This window comes from Osmerus mordax, chromosome 10 (genome assembly GCF_038355195.1).
Source record: "Osmerus mordax isolate fOsmMor3 chromosome 10, fOsmMor3.pri, whole genome shotgun sequence".
Taxonomy (NCBI): domain Eukaryota; kingdom Metazoa; phylum Chordata; class Actinopteri; order Osmeriformes; family Osmeridae; genus Osmerus; species Osmerus mordax.
In genome coordinates, this window is record NC_090059.1 from 16,317,303 (window position 1) to 16,336,325 (window position 19,023).

General features: G+C 44.7%; 2 protein-coding genes across 4 annotated transcripts in view; both read right to left on the reverse strand.

Annotated features, from left to right (window-relative positions):
* rab11fip3 (RAB11 family interacting protein 3 (class II)) overlaps nucleotides 1–14,125 on the reverse strand; it is a 29,828-nt gene extending 15,703 nt beyond the window's left edge. The window contains exons 1-3 of the mRNA XM_067244736.1: nucleotides 11,315–14,125; nucleotides 4,535–4,628; nucleotides 1,266–1,342 (exon numbers count right to left, since the gene is read on the reverse strand). Of these exons, the coding sequence (XP_067100837.1) occupies nucleotides 1,266–1,342; nucleotides 4,535–4,628; nucleotides 11,315–12,958 (1,815 nt within the window). The 5' untranslated portion in view covers nucleotides 12,959–14,125. The remainder of the gene's footprint in view (nucleotides 1–1,265; nucleotides 1,343–4,534; nucleotides 4,629–11,314) is intronic.
* Nucleotides 14,126–14,450: 325 nt separating this feature from the next.
* decr2 (2,4-dienoyl CoA reductase 2, peroxisomal) lies at nucleotides 14,451–18,690 on the reverse strand. Of its 3 annotated transcripts, none has more exons than XM_067244916.1 (10): nucleotides 18,560–18,690; nucleotides 18,225–18,324; nucleotides 17,980–18,048; nucleotides 17,373–17,424; nucleotides 17,037–17,172; nucleotides 16,576–16,700; nucleotides 16,329–16,422; nucleotides 16,122–16,226; nucleotides 15,802–15,990; nucleotides 14,451–15,151 (listed from the first exon to the last, which is right to left on the reverse strand). In XM_067244916.1, the coding sequence occupies exons 2-10, from the start codon at nucleotides 18,320–18,322 to the stop codon at nucleotides 15,117–15,119; spliced, it is 903 nt and encodes a 300-aa protein (XP_067101017.1). In that variant the 5' UTR covers nucleotides 18,323–18,324; nucleotides 18,560–18,690; the 3' UTR covers nucleotides 14,451–15,116. The 3 variants fall into 3 exon arrangements, with proteins under 3 accessions (XP_067101017.1, XP_067101015.1, XP_067101018.1); XM_067244914.1 differs by having other exon boundaries at nucleotides 18,225–18,327; nucleotides 18,560–18,687; XM_067244917.1 differs by having other exon boundaries at nucleotides 15,744–15,990; nucleotides 18,225–18,327; nucleotides 18,560–18,687.
* Between the last annotated feature and the right edge of the window lie 333 nt (nucleotides 18,691–19,023).

The following is a 19,023-nucleotide window of genomic DNA, read 5'->3' on the forward strand; positions in this document are numbered from 1 at the left end:
CACTGTTTCGAGGTCGACCCACGAAGAAGAAAAAAAAAGCTGTTAAAAGGAACGTTACACACACACACACACACACACACGGTAAAGCGTGTTTGTAATTTCCTTTCACGTGACCACCTCCAGAACATTATAGTAAACAACTGAATATCAATAGCCTACTTATATTTTTTATGTTACTGTTGGTCTCATTAGGAATGAATCCAAGAACCAGAGTATGGGCACTCTGCCATGTAACCAGCATGGTGGTAGCTGATATGTACTGTACACAGCGCCTGTTTGCAAACAAACTCTAGCGCCTCACTTCTACACCACACCAATAGGGGGCGCTGATACTGCGTGGCGTGGGGGTGCAGTGCAGGATACACTGCAATCGCCCAAACAAGAGCTCAGAAGGCACGTAACTGAATTTAAAAAGCAATTTCAACTCGCAGACGCCGCAGAAAATGATACTTAAATATACAAGTCTGTGTGCACAATAGAAGCCAGTAATTCCAGGAATTCTAACCACAGCTGAAAAAACAGAATGCCGCACACACACACACACACGCACACGTAAAAAACAACCACATTCCAGCCATTCGATATTCCTGCATAGGAGAAGGAAGTAAAAATGTGAAAATTCAGCCAGATGTAAGGGGACTGTGCCAAACCCTAGTGTTCAGCAAGTGGGACATGCAAGCACTGGTAATCACAGCTTCGCTGGCCATTCTGTGAATGACTGTGGGACGTGCGGGTGCACAGAGAGGTCAGTCTGGGAGCTGGATACTGCCATGTGTAGGCCCCACAGCACATCAAGGCAGAGGGGAACCCTCACCGGACCACACAGACCTGAGAACTCACTCAAAGTAACCACATAGGCCTGTTCGTTCATAGTCAACCACCATGTTAGGTCAGCCGCTTTGACATACCCTGTTATATACTGAGGCACATTACTCTTGAGGTAGTCGTCAGTTCACTTGTAATTGGATTTGGCTGTTACTGGCAAGATTACATCGTACAAGATGTGAGACTGAAATTTGATTCTGAACAGAACCCTTATTTAGGTCAGACAGAACAGCACGCGGTTCCAAACAGCAGCTTTCAGAATGTACACAATTCTATCAGGAACCTTATACCCAGAGGAATTCCCTATAGTTCTATGAAGCATCTGTGTTTATGGTGTGATCTGGCACATCCCAGGTGCATCTAAAGAGACTAGTGACTAGACGTAAGCGGTGAAGGGGTCGTGGTAAAGCGTGCATGTGAAGGCCCTTCCTGGTGCTCACCTCGTCGTACTCCTCCTGACATCCTCCCGCAGAGTCCCTGGGACTGAAGTGCACATCGTACAGGTGTGGCTCTGGACCTGCAGGGGTCACACCACCACAAGGTCAGCAAGCGGCGATCAAACACTCACTGAAAACATGTTCAGCGCCCGTTAGGCTGTTCAAACACACGGAAAAACAAACAGCTGCCAAGATACGGGGGAGGACACTGGGAAAAGGACGTCATTAACCTGATACCGTTAAGGACACAGATTAGACAGGATTAAAATATTGAACATGTTTGTGGTCCTTGGATTCGAGCGCTGTAGGTCAACATGAGGAAAATGGCGGCTCCGGTACTTACCTCAGGGAGATACAGTCAGAGCTGTAGGCCAGTTAGGCCGACAGAAGTAGTGAACCATTGCATCAACATACAACACTGCAGTTGTTCTGTTAAATGTGCTCCAGTCACACCAGCTGGGTCAAATATTACATGTGAATACTGTCAAATACTGTCAGATACTGTCAAATACGGTGAAATACTCGGGTTTGCTTCATTTGTCTCTCGAATTAAACGGCCCTCAATTCCTTCCAGATACTTCGATCTGTATGTGCGTTTCCAGCAGGCCTGCATCCTCCCACCTGTCTCTCTCTCTACGATTGCAGAGAAGATAACAAATCAACGTAACACGACACGTCCACGCACAGTAGCTTTGTGGAGCGTGCAACGCGACTTAAAAAAGGCCAAAATGAAACCGTAAAAGAACAAATGACACAAGACACGTCTCCCGTTTTTTAAATCAGATTTGTGAATAAAACCCTTTTTTGGCTGAAAGCACCTGCAAGACAAGCAGTGGAACCTGATACGGTGCAAAGGTATCCCATCAACCACTGGGGCCGGAGGGGCTCGTAAACAGAGCTGGGAAAAAGGCACCCTGCTGAGAGAAAAGAACACAAGCAGTTCTCCTGACAGCTGCCGGCAGGCCCGTGGGGAAGTGGTACCCTGCTCTTGCGTAACCCCGCTGCAGCAGAACTGTTGCAAACTACTGTGCAGTCGGGGTGGAATAAATCTCATTCTGAATTGAACTCAGAGCATGGAGAGGGGGGTCAGATGGCTGAGCGGTTAAGGAGTCAGGCTATTAATCAGAAGGTTGCCGGTTCAATTCTGGCCGTGAGAAAATGACGTTGTGTCCTTGGGCAAGGCACTTCACCCTACTTGCCTCAGGGGAATGTCCCTGTACTTACTGTAAGTCGCTCTGGATAAGAGCGTCTGCTAAATGACTAAATGTAAAATGTAAGCTCACTGAAGAAGCCCCCCCGAGTGATTCTGTCAGAGCACTGAGTCTCCTGAACCATCTCAGAGAGCGCTACTGGCGAGAAACATCCTTCATCCATTCACCCTGTTCTTCCACTCAGGGGCCTCGGGGGGCATTTCCATCCCCTAAAGGGTTGCTCTTCCCTAAGGGCAGCGACCTCTGACATGAGTAAGTGAAACTGGAAAGTTTGGAACTGGAAGGCTACATTTACATAAGTCTCATATTGAAACATAAACACCCTAATATTGTACGTAGGTAGCTGATGCTGGAGTAAGGGGGAGGGGGGGGGGACAGTGGTGGGTGGACTACAACTGAGGAAACAAACAGCCTGCTTAGGCACTGAACTAGTGAAGCTGAAAGCCACCAGGATCTTTATGCACACAGCCAGGTTATGAATGATAGACAGAGAAATTGGAATTCTGGCAGAATAGTGTGAAAAGTCTGGGAAGTTCGTGGTCTGATCTTCACAGGCTGACGCCAAAACAGAATTAGGGAGAGGTCTGAATCAAAATAGTTACCAGCTAATACGTTCTCATTTAAAACAAATACATTAGCTATACATAATAGACTAAGACAATGGCAAATGAGGCCTTCACAGGGCTATTCTAGGGAGAGAAAAAAAAAAAAGTGTTGAGTCATAGTGTAGTCGGTACACAATAGGAAGTGTGCTTAGCTTGGCTACATAGGCGGACCTGTGGCTTACCGGCAGTCAGGTTATGTGAAGGCTTGTGAAACATTTTTGGGGACTTTTATGGACGGGAAAAACAAATCAACTTGAGCTAGAGAACCAGAGAAGGGGACAGCAAAGAGAAGACACTGAATTATTTAGGCAAATAGGACTCTTTGCCTCCCTCCTCTGCTCCCTTTCTCGCTGAAATCAAGCCTAGCGGCCCATGTGCCTATGGGTCTCATGTTTTCCAGCACATAACTTATTAACGGTCCGGGTAACTGGAGATGTGTAGCCCAGAAACACCAGCGTAGGACTCGACAGACCAGCGACCAGAAAGAGGCTTTGCTGGTTGGATGACGCGCCATTTGCGCAAGATATCAACAAACAATGTGCAGTGTGTGTCAACAAAGCAGGGGGGGTGCTGTCAACACTGTCTATGATGTCTCCGTCTCAACCCAGTCCAAGTTCCCTGATGGTAACGTCAGCACCATGAGCACTGCGGCTGCCAGTAATAAACCAGTCACCTGGTTTACAGTCAAGTCATTTTTCGGTCTGGCAGGTTTTCGCTGGCTCGTGACCAAAGGTGTTTACCACAGGTGTTTACCACAGGTGGAGTAGGATGAGGAAAGAAGGAGGTAGAAAAACAAACACGTTTCTGGTAATTCTTTTTTTTGTTTCAATTTTCATGTAACGTTTCCACTCCTTTTCCAGAACTGGCTGAGATCAAATCTGAGAAACCTGAGGACATGGTAGTCAAGGCTGTGTGACTTTGTGATAAATAGCTTGTTTTGTTTCCACAGGCTAATGCGTACATTCCCACTGTTCAGACCTCACCAAAATGGGACAGTGGGAGGGAGGAGAGAGAGAAAAACATTCCGTAGAAGAAGAACGATATTTTGAGTGCGCTCTCAAATAAAATGGGTCAGTCTTTTCTTCTCCTAGCACCCTCTTGTCACCTCAGTTTGGAGATGAATGTAGACATACTGTACACAGGACAAAGGCCGCAGCCTCTGGGGAGATCCTGGGACTGATAAGGCTGCTGGGCTCTACAACTGCCAGCCAGTGCAAGTTCCTATCATCAGCATAATTATGTGTTTTTTTAAACAGTTATTCAAACAAAAAATGAACGAACAAAACATGTGCACACTATATGTAGATATCTTAAAATGTTTTTCTAAATAAAATAAAAAATGGCAGAACAAGCCCTGACTTACAAATTATACGTTACAAAATAAATGTATTATTAATATTATGACTAGGAGAATGTCAGTGAAATACTGAAGTTGTAGGGTGAACCTCACGCTCACCTCCACTGCTGATGGCAGATACTCCACGATGGAAGTCCTCGAAGCTGATCACCCCCAATCCGCTGGGGTCCAGAAACTTGGTCAGATCCTTCACCTGAAAGAGACGGCAGTTTGAACGCTTCAAAACTCGATCAAAAAGAATTGTATAATCCAAATCAGGCTTTTTCTGGCCCGAGAGCTTCATAAATAAATTAGATTGCATTCTGTCCTAATGAATATGATGTAATGGGGAGATATAATGGCAAGTAAAAGGGAATCTCATGATTCAGTTTCTAGGGATTGACTACCACTCAACTGCCAATTCAGCTGTTTATCCCCGGCAAGAGACAAACCATCAGAACTATGACCTCCACTGACTACACTGTCAACATATTTTTTATTTTACAATTCTTTTACAAGGTACGCAGGTCAGCTACCATTCTAAAAGGTTGAAGCGTGACTTTTCACAAGGAGATGCAGATACTGTATTGGGAGTTTAGCTTACTCCCCCTACCCCCACCACACAACTAGCCACTTCATATTACAACCCCACTATTGTAAAAACACACACACACACACACAATTGAAGTGTCTGAAACTGGCACCTTTAAAAAAGCAAAAAAACACAAAAACTTCATCCAGTGCCCCTTCAGGAGCACTCAAATGACAAGATGCAATCAGTTGTGTTCTGTCCCGGTATCCATTCACTAAGTAACCTGGCAACAAGAGGTGGTATCCAAGCAAGCTTTGTGTAATGTTTCACCATAAAACACAGTTAAAAGGCAAGCAACACTTTCCAGTAAATAACTAGCATTGTCTCGGCTTCAAAATCAACCAGGAATGGCTTTGTTTCTTGGAGAATGGGGCTAATTTCACTAAAGTAAATCACGCCTATGACCTCATTTCTACAATTGATTAAAATGAGCCTAATGCTACTTTATTAAAGTTAGCCTAATGATATATGTTTCCAAGGAACTAACCTAGCCTACATTGGGAGCCCACCAGCACCGATCCTTCCAAAAATATAAGATGTGCTTCTTATTTAAATGACAGAGGAGGCTAGATGTGGTGTTTGGTAACATTTCGCTTCTCACGGACACTGTCATTTTGAGCCTGTATCATTTGCAATTAGGGAAGTTGATCTAGCATGGGGTTTCAGTGGCTCAAACACAAACTGAGGCCTTGGGAAAGTCAGACAAGGCAAAGGAAAGATAGTAGTTCGGGGGGAATAAAGTTAAACAAGCCAATAAGCTAACATGCAGTGAATAGGCCTGCCTGTTAGCCTGTGCTTTTGTATCGGTTACACACACAACCAAGCGGATCAGCTTACCAAAGTTGAGCTCTGATTCGCTCAGCTTGGAAAAGATCTGCTGAAACTCTCAAAAAAAACAAACTCTGAACTGACTGATCTGAAGACTGTCAGACCCTACAGACGCCGAGCCTGCTTTCTCTGCCCTGTGAATGAAACCCAGCTGAATGTTTTGACAAAGATTGTGGCTACCACTGAAATGTTGACAGAGGAGTTGAGGCTGAATGTGGCGTCGAGCTGTTCCGTTGTTGGCTCCTGCTAAGCAAATATTCACCAATTTAGGAGGTTGGGATTTTTCATCAAATTAAAGTGTCATGGAAGACCGGGGGTGGGGGGGGGGGGGTTCAGTGGTTTCATTAGTCCCCTGCCTGCGATGGAACTTTCGTTTCGCGATCCACCTCAAAACGTGACATCACGGTATACAATGCACACAGGAAACACAGTTTCCTTCCAGCCTCACAAGAGAGGTAACAGCAAAGTGTGTGAGAGGAGATTCCTGCCTGAGCATTCAAAGTTCTACGTCAGAGAAAACCCTTCCCCCAACCACCACACAGTTCCACAGACCTCATCAAGAACATCAATGAAGAGCACTGGGACAACAGGGGTCACAACACCAGCACCAATCTCTTACACCCTAATGGCAACGTCCTTTCAGTGCTTTGCAGGGCAGTGGTGGGGTGGTGGTTTTCTAGGGTTCTTCCATGTGAGTCTAATCAGGGTTTGGGCATGCCTGGTCGCCCCCACACAGACCTCAGTTGTGCACAGCCCCAGAGACTTGGATGCTGACGGCGAGAGGCAATTTTCCCCCTACGAGGGGGTGGTTCCATAATGACTTCAACAAGGCCGTGCATACTTCAACAAGACGGTGCATTACAACGTTGTTATTATGCTATTATGGACGCTTCATCAGCTGTAGATAGGAAGATCTATCATTGTCTAATAATGAGAAAGCTTTTTGTGAACAGCAATATGTCCGAGAGGGATGGGGGAGGAGAGAGGGAGAGAGAAAGAGGGAGAGAAAGAGGGAGAGAGAAAGGATATTTCAGACTACACAGGGGACATTCCATTGAGGATTAGTGGGGCTGTACATAAAAGCGGGGCAGGGCAGGGCAGGGAGGCTGGCTGGCTGCAGGGAGGCTGGCTGGCTGGCTGCAGGGGTTGGATGGATGGACAAGAGCTGTCCGCCACAGAGCAAAAGACAGGGCTTTGTGTTGAATCAGGGTCAGAGCCCCAGTGAGTGTTTTTTTTCACAATACTCCCTTCTAGATGACCCTTCTCCGGGGGCAGTCCTGACCCCAGTCAACATGCTAACGAAGACACTGAGTTAAGGGTCACGATGTGTTTACCCCCTCCTAAAGCCTCCCAGATGAATTTTTAGTACATTTACTTTTAGTCATTTAGCAGACGCTCTTATCCAGAGCGACTTACAGTAAGTACAGGGACATTCTCCCCGAAGCAAGTAGGGTGAAGTGCCTTGCCCAAGGACACAACGTCAGTTGGCATGACCGGATCCTAGATCGATCCCATTTCACTGCGGTTGAATTTAACTTGTCACGATCAAACTTAACAAAATACTAAACTTCACAGTCTTCTTTATCTCTTGTGACATTCGTTCAATACTGGACACTGGTCATGAATCCATTAGGTTCATGACATCCCACTCCTACCTGGCGTACCCAGATCCTCTTCCTGGATAAGTTCCGGAATGATATTTGCATTCTGAACATTAATTCTGAGGTACCAGCAAACATATCAGGTCATTCATGCAAATAGTCTGTTATCATTCTCTCCACACACTCACCCACGTACCTCCACCAAAAGGAGACTGTCCTAAACCTAGCTTGTAGGGACAAAGTATGGTTTTAGGTTCATTAATTTCTCAGCTGTAGAGAAAACATAAGCTTACACAAGACTTAGGCGTGTCAACAGTGTTAACCACACTGTAATGAAATGATTTGCGAATCTTACAGGGAGAATAAAACATCCACAAGGGCAGATAACTAACCCTAACCATGAAGGGCTAAGCCAAGTAGTAAAAAAATTGTATAGGCCTGTGAGTTTTTCACTCAAATCTTTCGTTTTACTGCTGCTGAAGGCCCAAAAGTGGCCCCTAAGTAGTGGGTACATATACTCAACCAAAATGATGATGGTTGCTTGGCCGTAATGTGAAACTTTTTGTGAAACCTCTGAGTAAGTGTAACAATTTTCTACACTGTTCAGAGGGATTCGATCGGAACTCAAAATTACCAATAAGGAACCACATTCTACTTTTCTACATTCTTAACCTACTTTTAATTGACTTCATGTTTCACTCAAGCAGTCGTGTGGGTGAGAGAGAGGTTTCATCTGGGCTCTGCATGGGCGGATGAAGCCGTGTGGATCCACACCCACCAAAGACTGGTTGAATCAACCAACACCAAATGTATCTACCCAAAGGTTATTACGTAACATTCTTCACATTCTAAAAATAAGTCTGTCTAATCTGTTGGATTACTTTTTTCCTCATGAAAAGCAAACAGGTCTAATATGACATGCCTCTTTTCTCCTTCCAAAAAGGCAAGACATCCGCAAAACAAGTGAACTTGGCTGGCCACAGTAAGGCACAAACTTGCCCTTTGGCTGTCTTGGGACACCGGACACTGTTTGAGCAAACACTCAAAGAGAGACACACTGAGTAATCCATCCGCTCGATCTAGTTAGCCGTCCAAAGCAAATCACAGAGAAACAAAAGACACAGAGGAAACCACAAGGATCCAAATACTACACCATACCACACAAGGAGACCAGCAGAAACCACAGAAAACCACTTTATTGTTGCTAGCTTTCTACTGGGAGGCATTATGTCTCAGACCCCTACATCTCTCTTTCTCCTAAGCCACCCCCCCACACCCCCCCCGACCTCCCTTCATCCCTCTCGCTCATTCTCTGTTTTCTACGCCATTAGATGCTCCTTTATCTTCCCCACACCAAAAGTAAAGTATGGAGGAGATATCCTCAGAGGTGTTCCAGCCACGGACGAGTGTCATCCCCCCTCTCCCGGAATGTGAGAAGCACAGGGGCAACTTCAGGTGGCGGGGGGGCGGGGGGCACACAAAACCAGGCCTTCTGACTCAGGAAAACACATTCTAAGCCTAATCCTCCCAAATCAGTCTGCCTGGGGAGCCAGAGAGGGCTCCGGGGGTGCACAGGGAGGAACAGGGGCGACACAGGCTTTCTGAACTGGGGGAGGGGGATTAGAGGGCTGATTAGTCAACCAGCAACAGAGCTTGCTAATCTCACCCCACTGGAAACTGGAGAGAGATGTTTTTAAGCAAACCGTCGGGTCTAGTTGGTGATGGCATCACTGTGTGGGTTTGGTTGACTGTTGAGGTTTGAAAAGTAAAGTGAGTGTGCGGCGGGATGGCATGGTAGTGCTGGTGATCGGGAGTCAGGTGGCTGAGCGGTTAGGGAAGCGGGCTAGTAATCTGAAGGTTGCTAGTTCGATTCCCGGCTGTGCCAATTGACATTGTGTCCTTGGGCAAGGCACTTCACCCTACTTGTCCCTGTACTTACTGTAAGTCGCTCTGGATAAGAGCATCTGCTAAATGTAAATGTGGTGTGTTCAGAACATGACGTTGGAAGAAAAAGGAAGTCTAAACGAAGTCCTGTGAAAGACAGGTGGGCCCTCGTTTAAGGGCCATTCAAGGTTAGGCCTACCTCATTCAGAAACAACATGACACTGATTTTAACCATTCTCTTCATTCTGATCATTCATTAACTGAAAAAGACCTTCAGAAGCTCCTTCCATCAAATGCAAGCCTGCTGGTAGTACCAGTTACATCAACATTTGCATCCAACCTTTTGCTGCTATTTGCAAATGAAAGTTTGTTTAATTTTGTGGACCCTCTTATCAGACCTTTGGGGATAGCATAAAGACAAACGTGTTGGCCAAGAGAAACGTTTCACTTTGTTTAATTTAAAAGCCTCGTATTTGTTTAAGTACTGAGCTTTTGTATAAAAATAAGTGTTTCCCCTAGGTGTGTGTGTGTGTGTGTGGGGGGGGGGCGGGCGACCATGAGACAGAAATGACATGCCGTCGTGTGAATAAGATAAATAACATAAGGCCATTTAGTTTGTTTAATAAAAGAGCAAGCTATAGACCTGTTTTATAGGAAATTACTGAAACACTGAAAATACCACAACCAACATCATCAACTCATCAAAATGACTATATAATATATAAAAATGACTATATAACTCAACCCTGTACTTTTATTCAAACTATGATTAAGAATGACCCCAATGGCCTTGAATAGGAATCAAGCAGGGTGGATCAAGCAGCGTAAAACATTATAAGGAAGTACGGGAAACCAAAACAAAGGAATTGGAGAGCCCTGTCTGCACACTAACACAGTGTCAAATAAACTACTGCAAGGCCATTTCCTCAGAAGGGATGGATGCCAATCAAACTAACATTTGACACATTCCAACTTCCCACAACTTGACATTCACCTCCTGAGCAAAACCACAGAAATGATGGAATCCCGGAGCCGTTTGTGTTTTGGGGGCTCTCTGAGTGGGTCAGGGGTGGGGAAGAATCCACATTGTGTGAGATTCAATCCCTTCCCATAACTAAGGTAAGATGGGAGAGCAAGTCATCATGTTTAGTCATTACTGACATAATGAAAAGGCACAAGCCCTGACACAAGTCATTACAGTCAATACGTTCTGTCAGGATCTAAACTGTTTGACCCCAATCCCAATTTTTTAACAACCTCCAAATAGAGATTAAATATCAATCTGGAGAGATTTTGATATATTAGCAGACGCTCTTAAAAAGCAACCTATTAACTATTCTTCTGGTTTTAAACTGTTGTTGTACCAAGACAAAGTTATACGATGATTAAAGTACAAATCTTACAGATGGCCTTATGTTTAGGCTAAATGTTTTGAAACCTAATTCAGACTAAATATTGCAAATCAAAATGTACACTAGTATGCGGGAAATTGAAGCAAAAGTGAACACATAGCGCGTAGAAAATGTTTCAGAGTGGATCAGTACTGGGCTAGCCTAAATGGGACACTTCTTACTTCAACATTCTCAACCGTATTTGTCTACCATTTTGACTTGCCTATTACAGTAATGATTTTTAGAGAGAATTTCCAACCCATCAAGACCCATTAGCTTACCAGCTCTGCTTAGGTTTGCATACAATCCTCCTATTTACTAGCTACAAGAAAAAATCCCTGAGGGCTTTCAGAATCTGGAACTACTGACATCAGAAGGGATAGATTTCAGTTGATGGAATTAACCAAGCTTTTAAAGGAAGCTCTTTGAAGTAAAGTGGAAAATCAATAGTAAACCATTCACGCAAAAACCTAGCCTCTTAAGATCTTGGTTAACAAGCATACAATAATCTTTTCACGTTACTAAACCCCCATGACTTCATACTGCATCATCCACAGAAAGGTTAAAAGGGCAAAAACGGGTCTGAGAATGTGTGGAATCTCACCTGATCTGCCCCATAAGCTGCAGCAAATTCCAGAAACTCCTCAATTCTGACAAATCCATCTCCATCCTGATCCAGGGCGTCGAACACAGCTTTTAGAGGGGAATGGTCTTCCTCCCTCTGGTTCATCATGGGAACCCCAGCCATGGAGTCAGACACTACCATCTCAGAGAGAGAGAGGGTCTCCAATGTCTGTTCACTAGTCCATCCGGCCTCAGGAGAAAAATCTGTCAACTCCTGGTCTGGAAAACCAAAGGCATCTGTTTTGTGACAATCTAGGTGTCTGACCTGGTCCGAACCCGTCGACCTGTCCCCATCGTCCTGTCCCGTTTGGGAAGCGAAAACGTTCCCCTCCTGTACACCCTTGAGTGTTTTCAGGTCTACAATTTCCTTATCTTGCAGCTCATCTGCGTTCAAGCTGTGATCCAAAGCCATTTCCTTATCTTCCTCATGTTTGACATTGCTGAGAAAATTGTCCATCAAATCCTGGCAGGCATGCTCAGGGCTGCTCCTGTCCCTGGGCAAGTCAGCCAAACCCAAAGCGTCTCCATCAGAGAGAGACCCTCGAGGAGCACTTTTAGTCAATAGGACACTGCTTTGTGGCGATGACGAATCCCCTTCACCTAGGTGCCCCGAGGACACGGTCAAAAGAGAAGCCAATGAGAGCTCCTGCTCCGGGTCCTCTGCATGTGAATCTGAAGGAGCACCTGTACAGGTGAGAGAGGTTAAACTGACAGGACACAGGCTGAGGCTGTGGTCCCCTTCAGGCACCTCCGAATCCAACAACGGCAAGGATCCTTCCAGGGCCTCCCGCAGTTCCCTGTGGCCATCCGCTGGGTCAGCGTCGTGTGAGAGGCAACTCTCAGGTAAACCTTCAGGGCTAGTGTTACCGACTGTGGCTGGGTCAGTCACGGGTTCTTGGAATAAACCTTTGTTCCCAGTTTCAGGTGACACGGGCGACACAATCTCTCCGCCCAGCGAGAGAGGGAGGCCTCTGTGCTCGTCCAGTGACGGGAGTAACAGCTCCCCACTGACACCCTGTGGGTCCGCCTGTACAGAAGGAGGGCTCGGGCAGGGTTCAGAGAGTAGATCAACCAACAAAGACTCTGTGCTGGTATCTAGAGTTCTATCAGAAACCTTTTGGGGGGAGGGAGGGTCACGGATGGTTATCAGCTGGTCAAGACTGCTGGCAGATTCAGGGTCATTCCTAGGTGCCTCCTCACCAGCAAAGTTGTCCCCAAGCCAGTCAGTGGTGTTGGAAAGTGAAAAGGGATCTGAGAAACAACCATCACTGCTATCCCCTTGTCCTTCGGTTTTGTCTGGAAGAGCCAATATCACTTGAGTAGTAATCTTATGATTACCTTCGAAATTATTTGATTGTTCTGCCTCCCTTTGCAAAATTGGCTCTCCTGTATAACTGGAGCCCCTAAAAAGGCTGTCAAGATTTAAGGCATTTTCGTGGAAAATTTCCTCAAGGCTTAAAGAGATATTCTGGTCATCCCTTTGAAAATCCAAACCTGTCTGGCTATTTTGTTTCTGAGGCAAGACAGGTCCTTTCTCTGAACTAAGGAGAAATCCATGAGAAAGTTTATGTTCGGACTCCCACTCCGAATGCCCCAAAGGGCTTGACATAAAAGTCTGTTCCATTTAAGCAAATTCTTCCTGAGCAAGAGAGGAAAAGAAAGCTGTCTGTATTATTTGACAGTCAATGTCCAATTTTTCCTCACACGAATTATCGTCATAATGCCACACATGGCGCTGGACGTCACCAACAAGGATCCATGGGTAGTTGTCAGTGTAGTGAACCCATAGACACCTATCTCCAACTTACAGAATCGATCCTAAGTATGTTTCAACTATATGTGCTAGGCGTGACATGCAAAACCTATGAGCGTCATCTTAATTCATTTGACTGCATGATCATACTTTGCTGATAGTTTACAAAGACCAAAGAAAAATTTGCATTGTAATCAATGTTTCTGGGGCAACAGCTTGTCACAGGTTGTGTCTATGTCTCAGCTTAAAAGGCATATTGTTGTACGAGTGCATCACCTTGCTAGACAACTACAGGTCAAGGTAGCTCTAGCTCAGTAATCACCGTGTATTGCCATATCATATCGCTAAAACAGATTAAGAAAAATGTCAATTAAGTCAAACGAGCTAGCTACTTGGACCTGGCAAATCCGGCAAAATATGAACACTCCAGTTGGCTAATTACAGTACTGATGCTATCAAGTGCACATTCAACCTTTCCTTATCGCCAACAAAATTAAATTTCTCTACGGTTTATGCAGCCATTCAAGTTAAAATACCGACTTGTACAGATGTTTTTAAATTCAGAGCATCCTGTTTGGAGCCGCGGCGCAGTCGCTAAACTAGATGGCTAAGCTAGCTCGCTTGTTGGCTAACGAGCTAACTGGCCGACTCGTCTGTATCTGCCTCTTTTAGTCCAATCAGTTAGCTAGTTAGCTCAAAAGAGACTGACTGGTCTGCCGAATTCTCGTCTTCAAAAAGATCCCCCTGTCCTCAATGATGTTTTGAGGTTGACGTTATAAGATACGATTTTATTCTTGAATTTGCCAGCCAAGATTTTTCTTCCCGAATCATAGAAGATATTCCAAGCAAGAACCTTCCACCTGTGTCAGTCAGGAAGAGAGGAATAACAACGTTTGCTGGTCCAAAAAAATCGTCGAGTCCAGATGCCAAATAGTCTCAGACATACTACAGCATTAACAACAACATATGCTGGCACTTAAATACTCAAACAGCGATACAAAAATGTTCAAAAGTCCATTTAAATACACCGAGGTTACACCGAGGCCAAACGCACTCGCATCATCAGCATCAGCAACGATGTCCCTGTCCTCCGCTCCTCCTCAGCCGCATACACTGTTGACGTTTCACGCACGCGTAGAGAATGAACCGCAGTCTCCTAAACGGGGGTGTAAAATGCCAAATAAACATCCCACTTATTGAACAGTTTACTGTACCAATGGTCAGAAATAAATTGCATTCGTGAATGCATGATGCAACGCCAAATGTGATGTCCATGCTGTGTATCTGAAGTGGTGTATTTATAATCAGATTTTGCGTAGAGGTAATATGATAAAAAAAAACAAAGGCCATAAACGATTATAGTTACAGCTGTTTATTAAAAATTCCAACCACATTATTCACACTAAATTGTAATTATGTGCCAACTGCATTATAAAATTGTGCCGCATGATACATCAGCGCCCTCATCCGGCCGTTTCAATAGATGCATTATTTGAAGGGGAATAAACGTTCTCAAATCTGATCAGTCGCTCACGGTCGGTATTTATCCTATCCTACTATATCTTTCAAGTAGGTCACATAGTCTACAGATGTTGTTCTGAGCTCTCCGCTGGAGCTAGGTAAATACAGACTAATTAAAATAACTTACATGCACACATCTGCCTTCAGAGACCCATCAGACAGTCTAGTTTTTGTCATTCCACAAATACGAACAGGAAGCGTCAGGACAGTGACAATGCTTGATGTAAATGTTGGTGCTTTACATTGATATTCAATATATTACCAACAAGTCTTAATTATTTATTGAAGTTAATGATTTGTCAAGTTGAGTTATTCATCCTCAGACTTCAAATATGATTTGGTCCTTCTTTTTCTACGTTTTCTTGACTAAGTCAGTGTTTGTCTTTCATTATCATTAGCATCAAGAGCTTTGGGGGTCACAGAAAACAGCTTAGGGATCTTCGGGTAACTCTAAACAAAATGGCACATCAAGGACAAAGGCAGTTGGAGTTTTTTCCATCTTCACCATTCACTTATTCCTTTTCATTTCTGATGACCAGTAACCTGAAAACAAACAAAGAATTATCACGTTCATCAGTCAGCATTGTTTAACAACCCTCCTCTCTATTGTGTCCCGAAGCCCTCACTTCAGAAGGAGAGAAAAATAGAACGCAAGCCAGCCAAATATAACTGAGACCACAAAAAAAGCAAACTATGCCACTGCTCCAGAAAAAGTAGCTTTTTATATTAAACATGTATGCCCCACTAATTAGATAGTGGAGTTGCTGAACTATCTCCACACCACACCACGGTCCCAGGACCACACATCCCCCCCCCCCATGTCTCCTCCTCCCTACAGCCCCCCCCCCCCCCCCCTTGTCTCCTCCTCCCTACAGCCCCCCCCTTGTCTCCTCCTCCCTACAGCCCCCCCCATGTCTCCTCCTCCCTACAGCCCCCCCCCCTTGTCTCCTCCTCCCTACAGCCCCCCCCCCTAGTCTCCTCCTCCCTACAGCCCCCCCCCCTTGTCTCCTCCTCACTACAGCCCACCCCCATGTCTCCTCCTCCCTACAGCCCCCCCCATGTCTCCTCCTCCCTACAGCCCCCCCCCCATGTCTCCTCCTCCCTCGAGCTCCGTCTCCTCTCCCGTCCTACACACCTGGGTGACGGAGGAGAGGGGCCGTGTCAGAGTTTAGCAGAGTTAGAGGAGGCTATACCCAGCAGCATGGACACGTCATTGGCAGAGGTCAACCAGCTACCACCGTCCGCCACCAAGATGGCGCCCGTCACGTAGGAGGAGGCACGGCTGGCCAGGAACAGCACGCTGTGGGCCATCTCCGTTTTGTTCCCAGCCCGCTGCAGAGGGATGGACTGGAAGGCTCCGGAAGTCTCCCCTCTGGGACCACCTAGGGACAGGAGACAGAGGGATGAGAACATGGGTGCTGAGAACTATTTTGGTCCCCATGAAGGGATCGCGATTCCCCCCCACCCACCACCACACACAGAAATATATTTTTGAAGTTTTGAAGCACCTCACCTAGCCTACGAAAGCCCTCAGTCCCAGAGATCGGGCCAGGAGCCAGGGTGTTGACCCGGACCCCACTGGGCCCCCACTCCACAGCCAGATGCTTGGTCATGGCATCTGGGGGTCAGGTGGTAGATAGGAGAAGTCAAAGTTAAAGAATGAGTTGCAAAAAAAATTCTTCTGAATAAGAAATTATTCATTGTGAAGAACTTTTCGTACCGTTGGCGGCCTTGGCAGACCCAGCATGCACCTGGAGTCCTTGTCCTCTGTAGCCAAGGGTTGCAGAGATGTTCACTATAGAACCTCCATGATCCTAAACACAAACAAATCACAAACAGTCTTGCATCTTTATATTAACCTATGCTTTACCCTTACTACATTATTTACCAGTTATATTGTATTTACACAAAGACCTTTAGTGCAATTGTTTCTTTCCAGATTGTTGGAGGCTGGTAGAGGTCAGTACCTTCAACCACTTCTCATAGACCACCTTGCTGGTGTTGAAAGTGCCCATGGTGTCTATCTCCAAAACCGTTTTAAAGGCATTGAAGGACAAGGACGTTGCTGGACAAAGGAAGTTTCCAGCAGCATCTGAAAAACAAAACAAATCAGGTGTCTTGAATTCAGGTGACAGTACCTGGTAAATATGTACATTTGTACCTAATTTCACATTTAAACACGTGTTGCATTGAGATGATGGAATATGTAAGATAAAATGTGAATTAAAAGGGACCTAATAAATACATCAAGTAAAATCCAACAGTAAAGAGATACTCTTCGATCTTATTGTGCAAGAAGAATCTGTATCTTCGCATTATCACAACATGACATAAGAGCTGGAGGAGATTATTTGATGGTCTCTGAAGATAAACAGAGATGTAACTTGTGAAAAGTTAATCATTCAACCAGAGAACTACTACCACGGACTGTTAATGAGGATGTCGATGCGTCCCAGCTCCTTCAGCGTGTCGTCCACGGCAACTCCGATCGTCTCAGGCTGACGCACGTCAATGCACAGGGGGAGGCAACGACGACCAGTGGCTGCGGTCAGCTTATTAGCAGCCTGGACAAAAAAAAAATTTGCATCATCATTTGTACTTTTAGTAAGAACTTTTTAATCTCCGTTAACTGTAACTGTCAATCAAATAAATATGTATTAGGCTACAAAATTATCGTCATCATTTGTACTTTTAATAAGAACATTTGAATCTCCGTTAACTGTAAATGTAAATCTAAAGAATATATAAACATGTATAAGGCTACCTCTCTTAACTTATCCTGGTTTCTGCTGGCAATAACGGTGTCGCATCCGTGTCTGTAAGAGCAGGCGTTATGAGTGTTCAGGTGAAACATTGAATGTGCAGGCATAGAGACAACGTAAGGCCAAGAAGACGAGAGGTAAGACACCTTTAGTGTTCAAATATACAAGATGGATGGGAAATATCTAAAAGGTGAAAGGCAAAGGACTAGTAAGTATGTACGGTGCATAAAAAAAATAAACTAATCTAGCATAATAAATACATTTAAAAATAATAATAAAATCTCCACAATGATACTGGTAGTCACTCCGGCCCATGTAATTTTCTGTTACAGAACGACCCAGCCCCACATTAACCCTTGTGCTGCCTTCGGGTCACATGACCCAAAGGTTCATAACAAACCATCTTTGTGTAAATAGTATGTGTAAATGTTCAGTAGTATGAATGTGTGTAAACATTTCACGTGTGAATGCATTTCCTCATAAGTAAGTGATAAGCTTTGAACAGGGTTAGAGTTGTGAAGACAGAGAGACCAAGGTTCTGATAATACCTGGGGTTAAAGTACAGTTAACTTCATGATGAGGCACGAGGAGTATGGCCTGTGCAGGTACCTCATTAAAATTTCAGCTATGCGGAGTCCAATTCCAGACCCTCCACCCGTGATGAAAGCCACTTGGTCTCTGAATGGAAAAATACGAATAAACTTTGCATAATTCTCGTCCTGTCACCTCTGCTTCTTATGTAAGGTTCTGTAACGAGCAGTACCATAAAGTTTCATTTCAATCTTTCATTAGGCATATAAAACAACATCCTCTGCTAAGATACACTGCTGTGGTTTTTAGCCACAGCCACTTACTTGAGTAGATCAGGACTGTAGATGTGTGTGTATGAAGTCATGCAGTCATCTGTGTCGACATCCTCGGGCAAGTCCCCCACTCTTTGCGGTTGTGCCATACCTACTGACAGGCAAAACCAAATTAAACAAATTAAAACACATTCATGAGCATGAAACGCATTGCAAGTTGTTGTATGTGACCCCCCTACGTACGCCGACATACAGTCATGAAACAGAAAGTATAGGCAAAAAGTTATCAAACTAAGCTATTGGACTACGTTGCTGTTTCTTTGCCTCAAAAAACAAACACTACCAAGGCATACAGTTAAAACAAAGTCGTTGCACTACAAACTCACCAAGACTGTGCTACCTTTTGTGCTACCTTTATCCAAAACGCCTGGCAAAACACGACTGAAGACTTCACAAAAGCAGAAAAATGCCAAGCAAATATGCCCCCTGAACATCAAAATACATTACACTTTGGACCATTTTGTAATTGGTGCATTGTGGGAAATGTAGTCAGCGAAGTTGTATGTTCAAGAGCACAAATCGACCCCGTTTTTAACAGGTTCAGGATCAGAATTAGAACATGGTAAAGAGAGTTATATGTTTTCAATATACTAAAGCAGTCATGCTTAAAAAAGGACAGAGATCTGTATCTTGATTCAACCGGCTCACGGCTGGTTAAAATGTTTATGCTACTTCAAGGCCAGAAAGGATGTGCAAAACAAGATCATCACTGTTCTACAGAATACCTCAATCAAGTTAAAAAAGTAGTACATTTGTAGCTATAACTTTCACTCAAAGTTCTATATTAAAC

What these genes read in the sequence shown, in the direction of transcription:
- decr2 (XM_067244916.1), bottom strand. Translation starts at nt 18,322, where the DNA reads ATGGCACAACCGCAAAGAGTGGGGGACTTGCCCGAGGATGTCGACACA. An exon ending in TACAGTCCTGATCTACTCAA is followed by an intron (nt 18,049 to 18,224) that starts GTAAGTGGCTGT and finishes TTTTCCATTCAG; the next exon opens with AGACCAAGTGGCTTTCATCA. An exon ending in TGACGTGTCCATGCTGCTGG is followed by an intron (nt 15,152 to 15,801) that starts GTATAGCCTCCT and finishes GTTTGTTTTCAG; the next exon opens with GTTACTGGTCATCAGAAATG.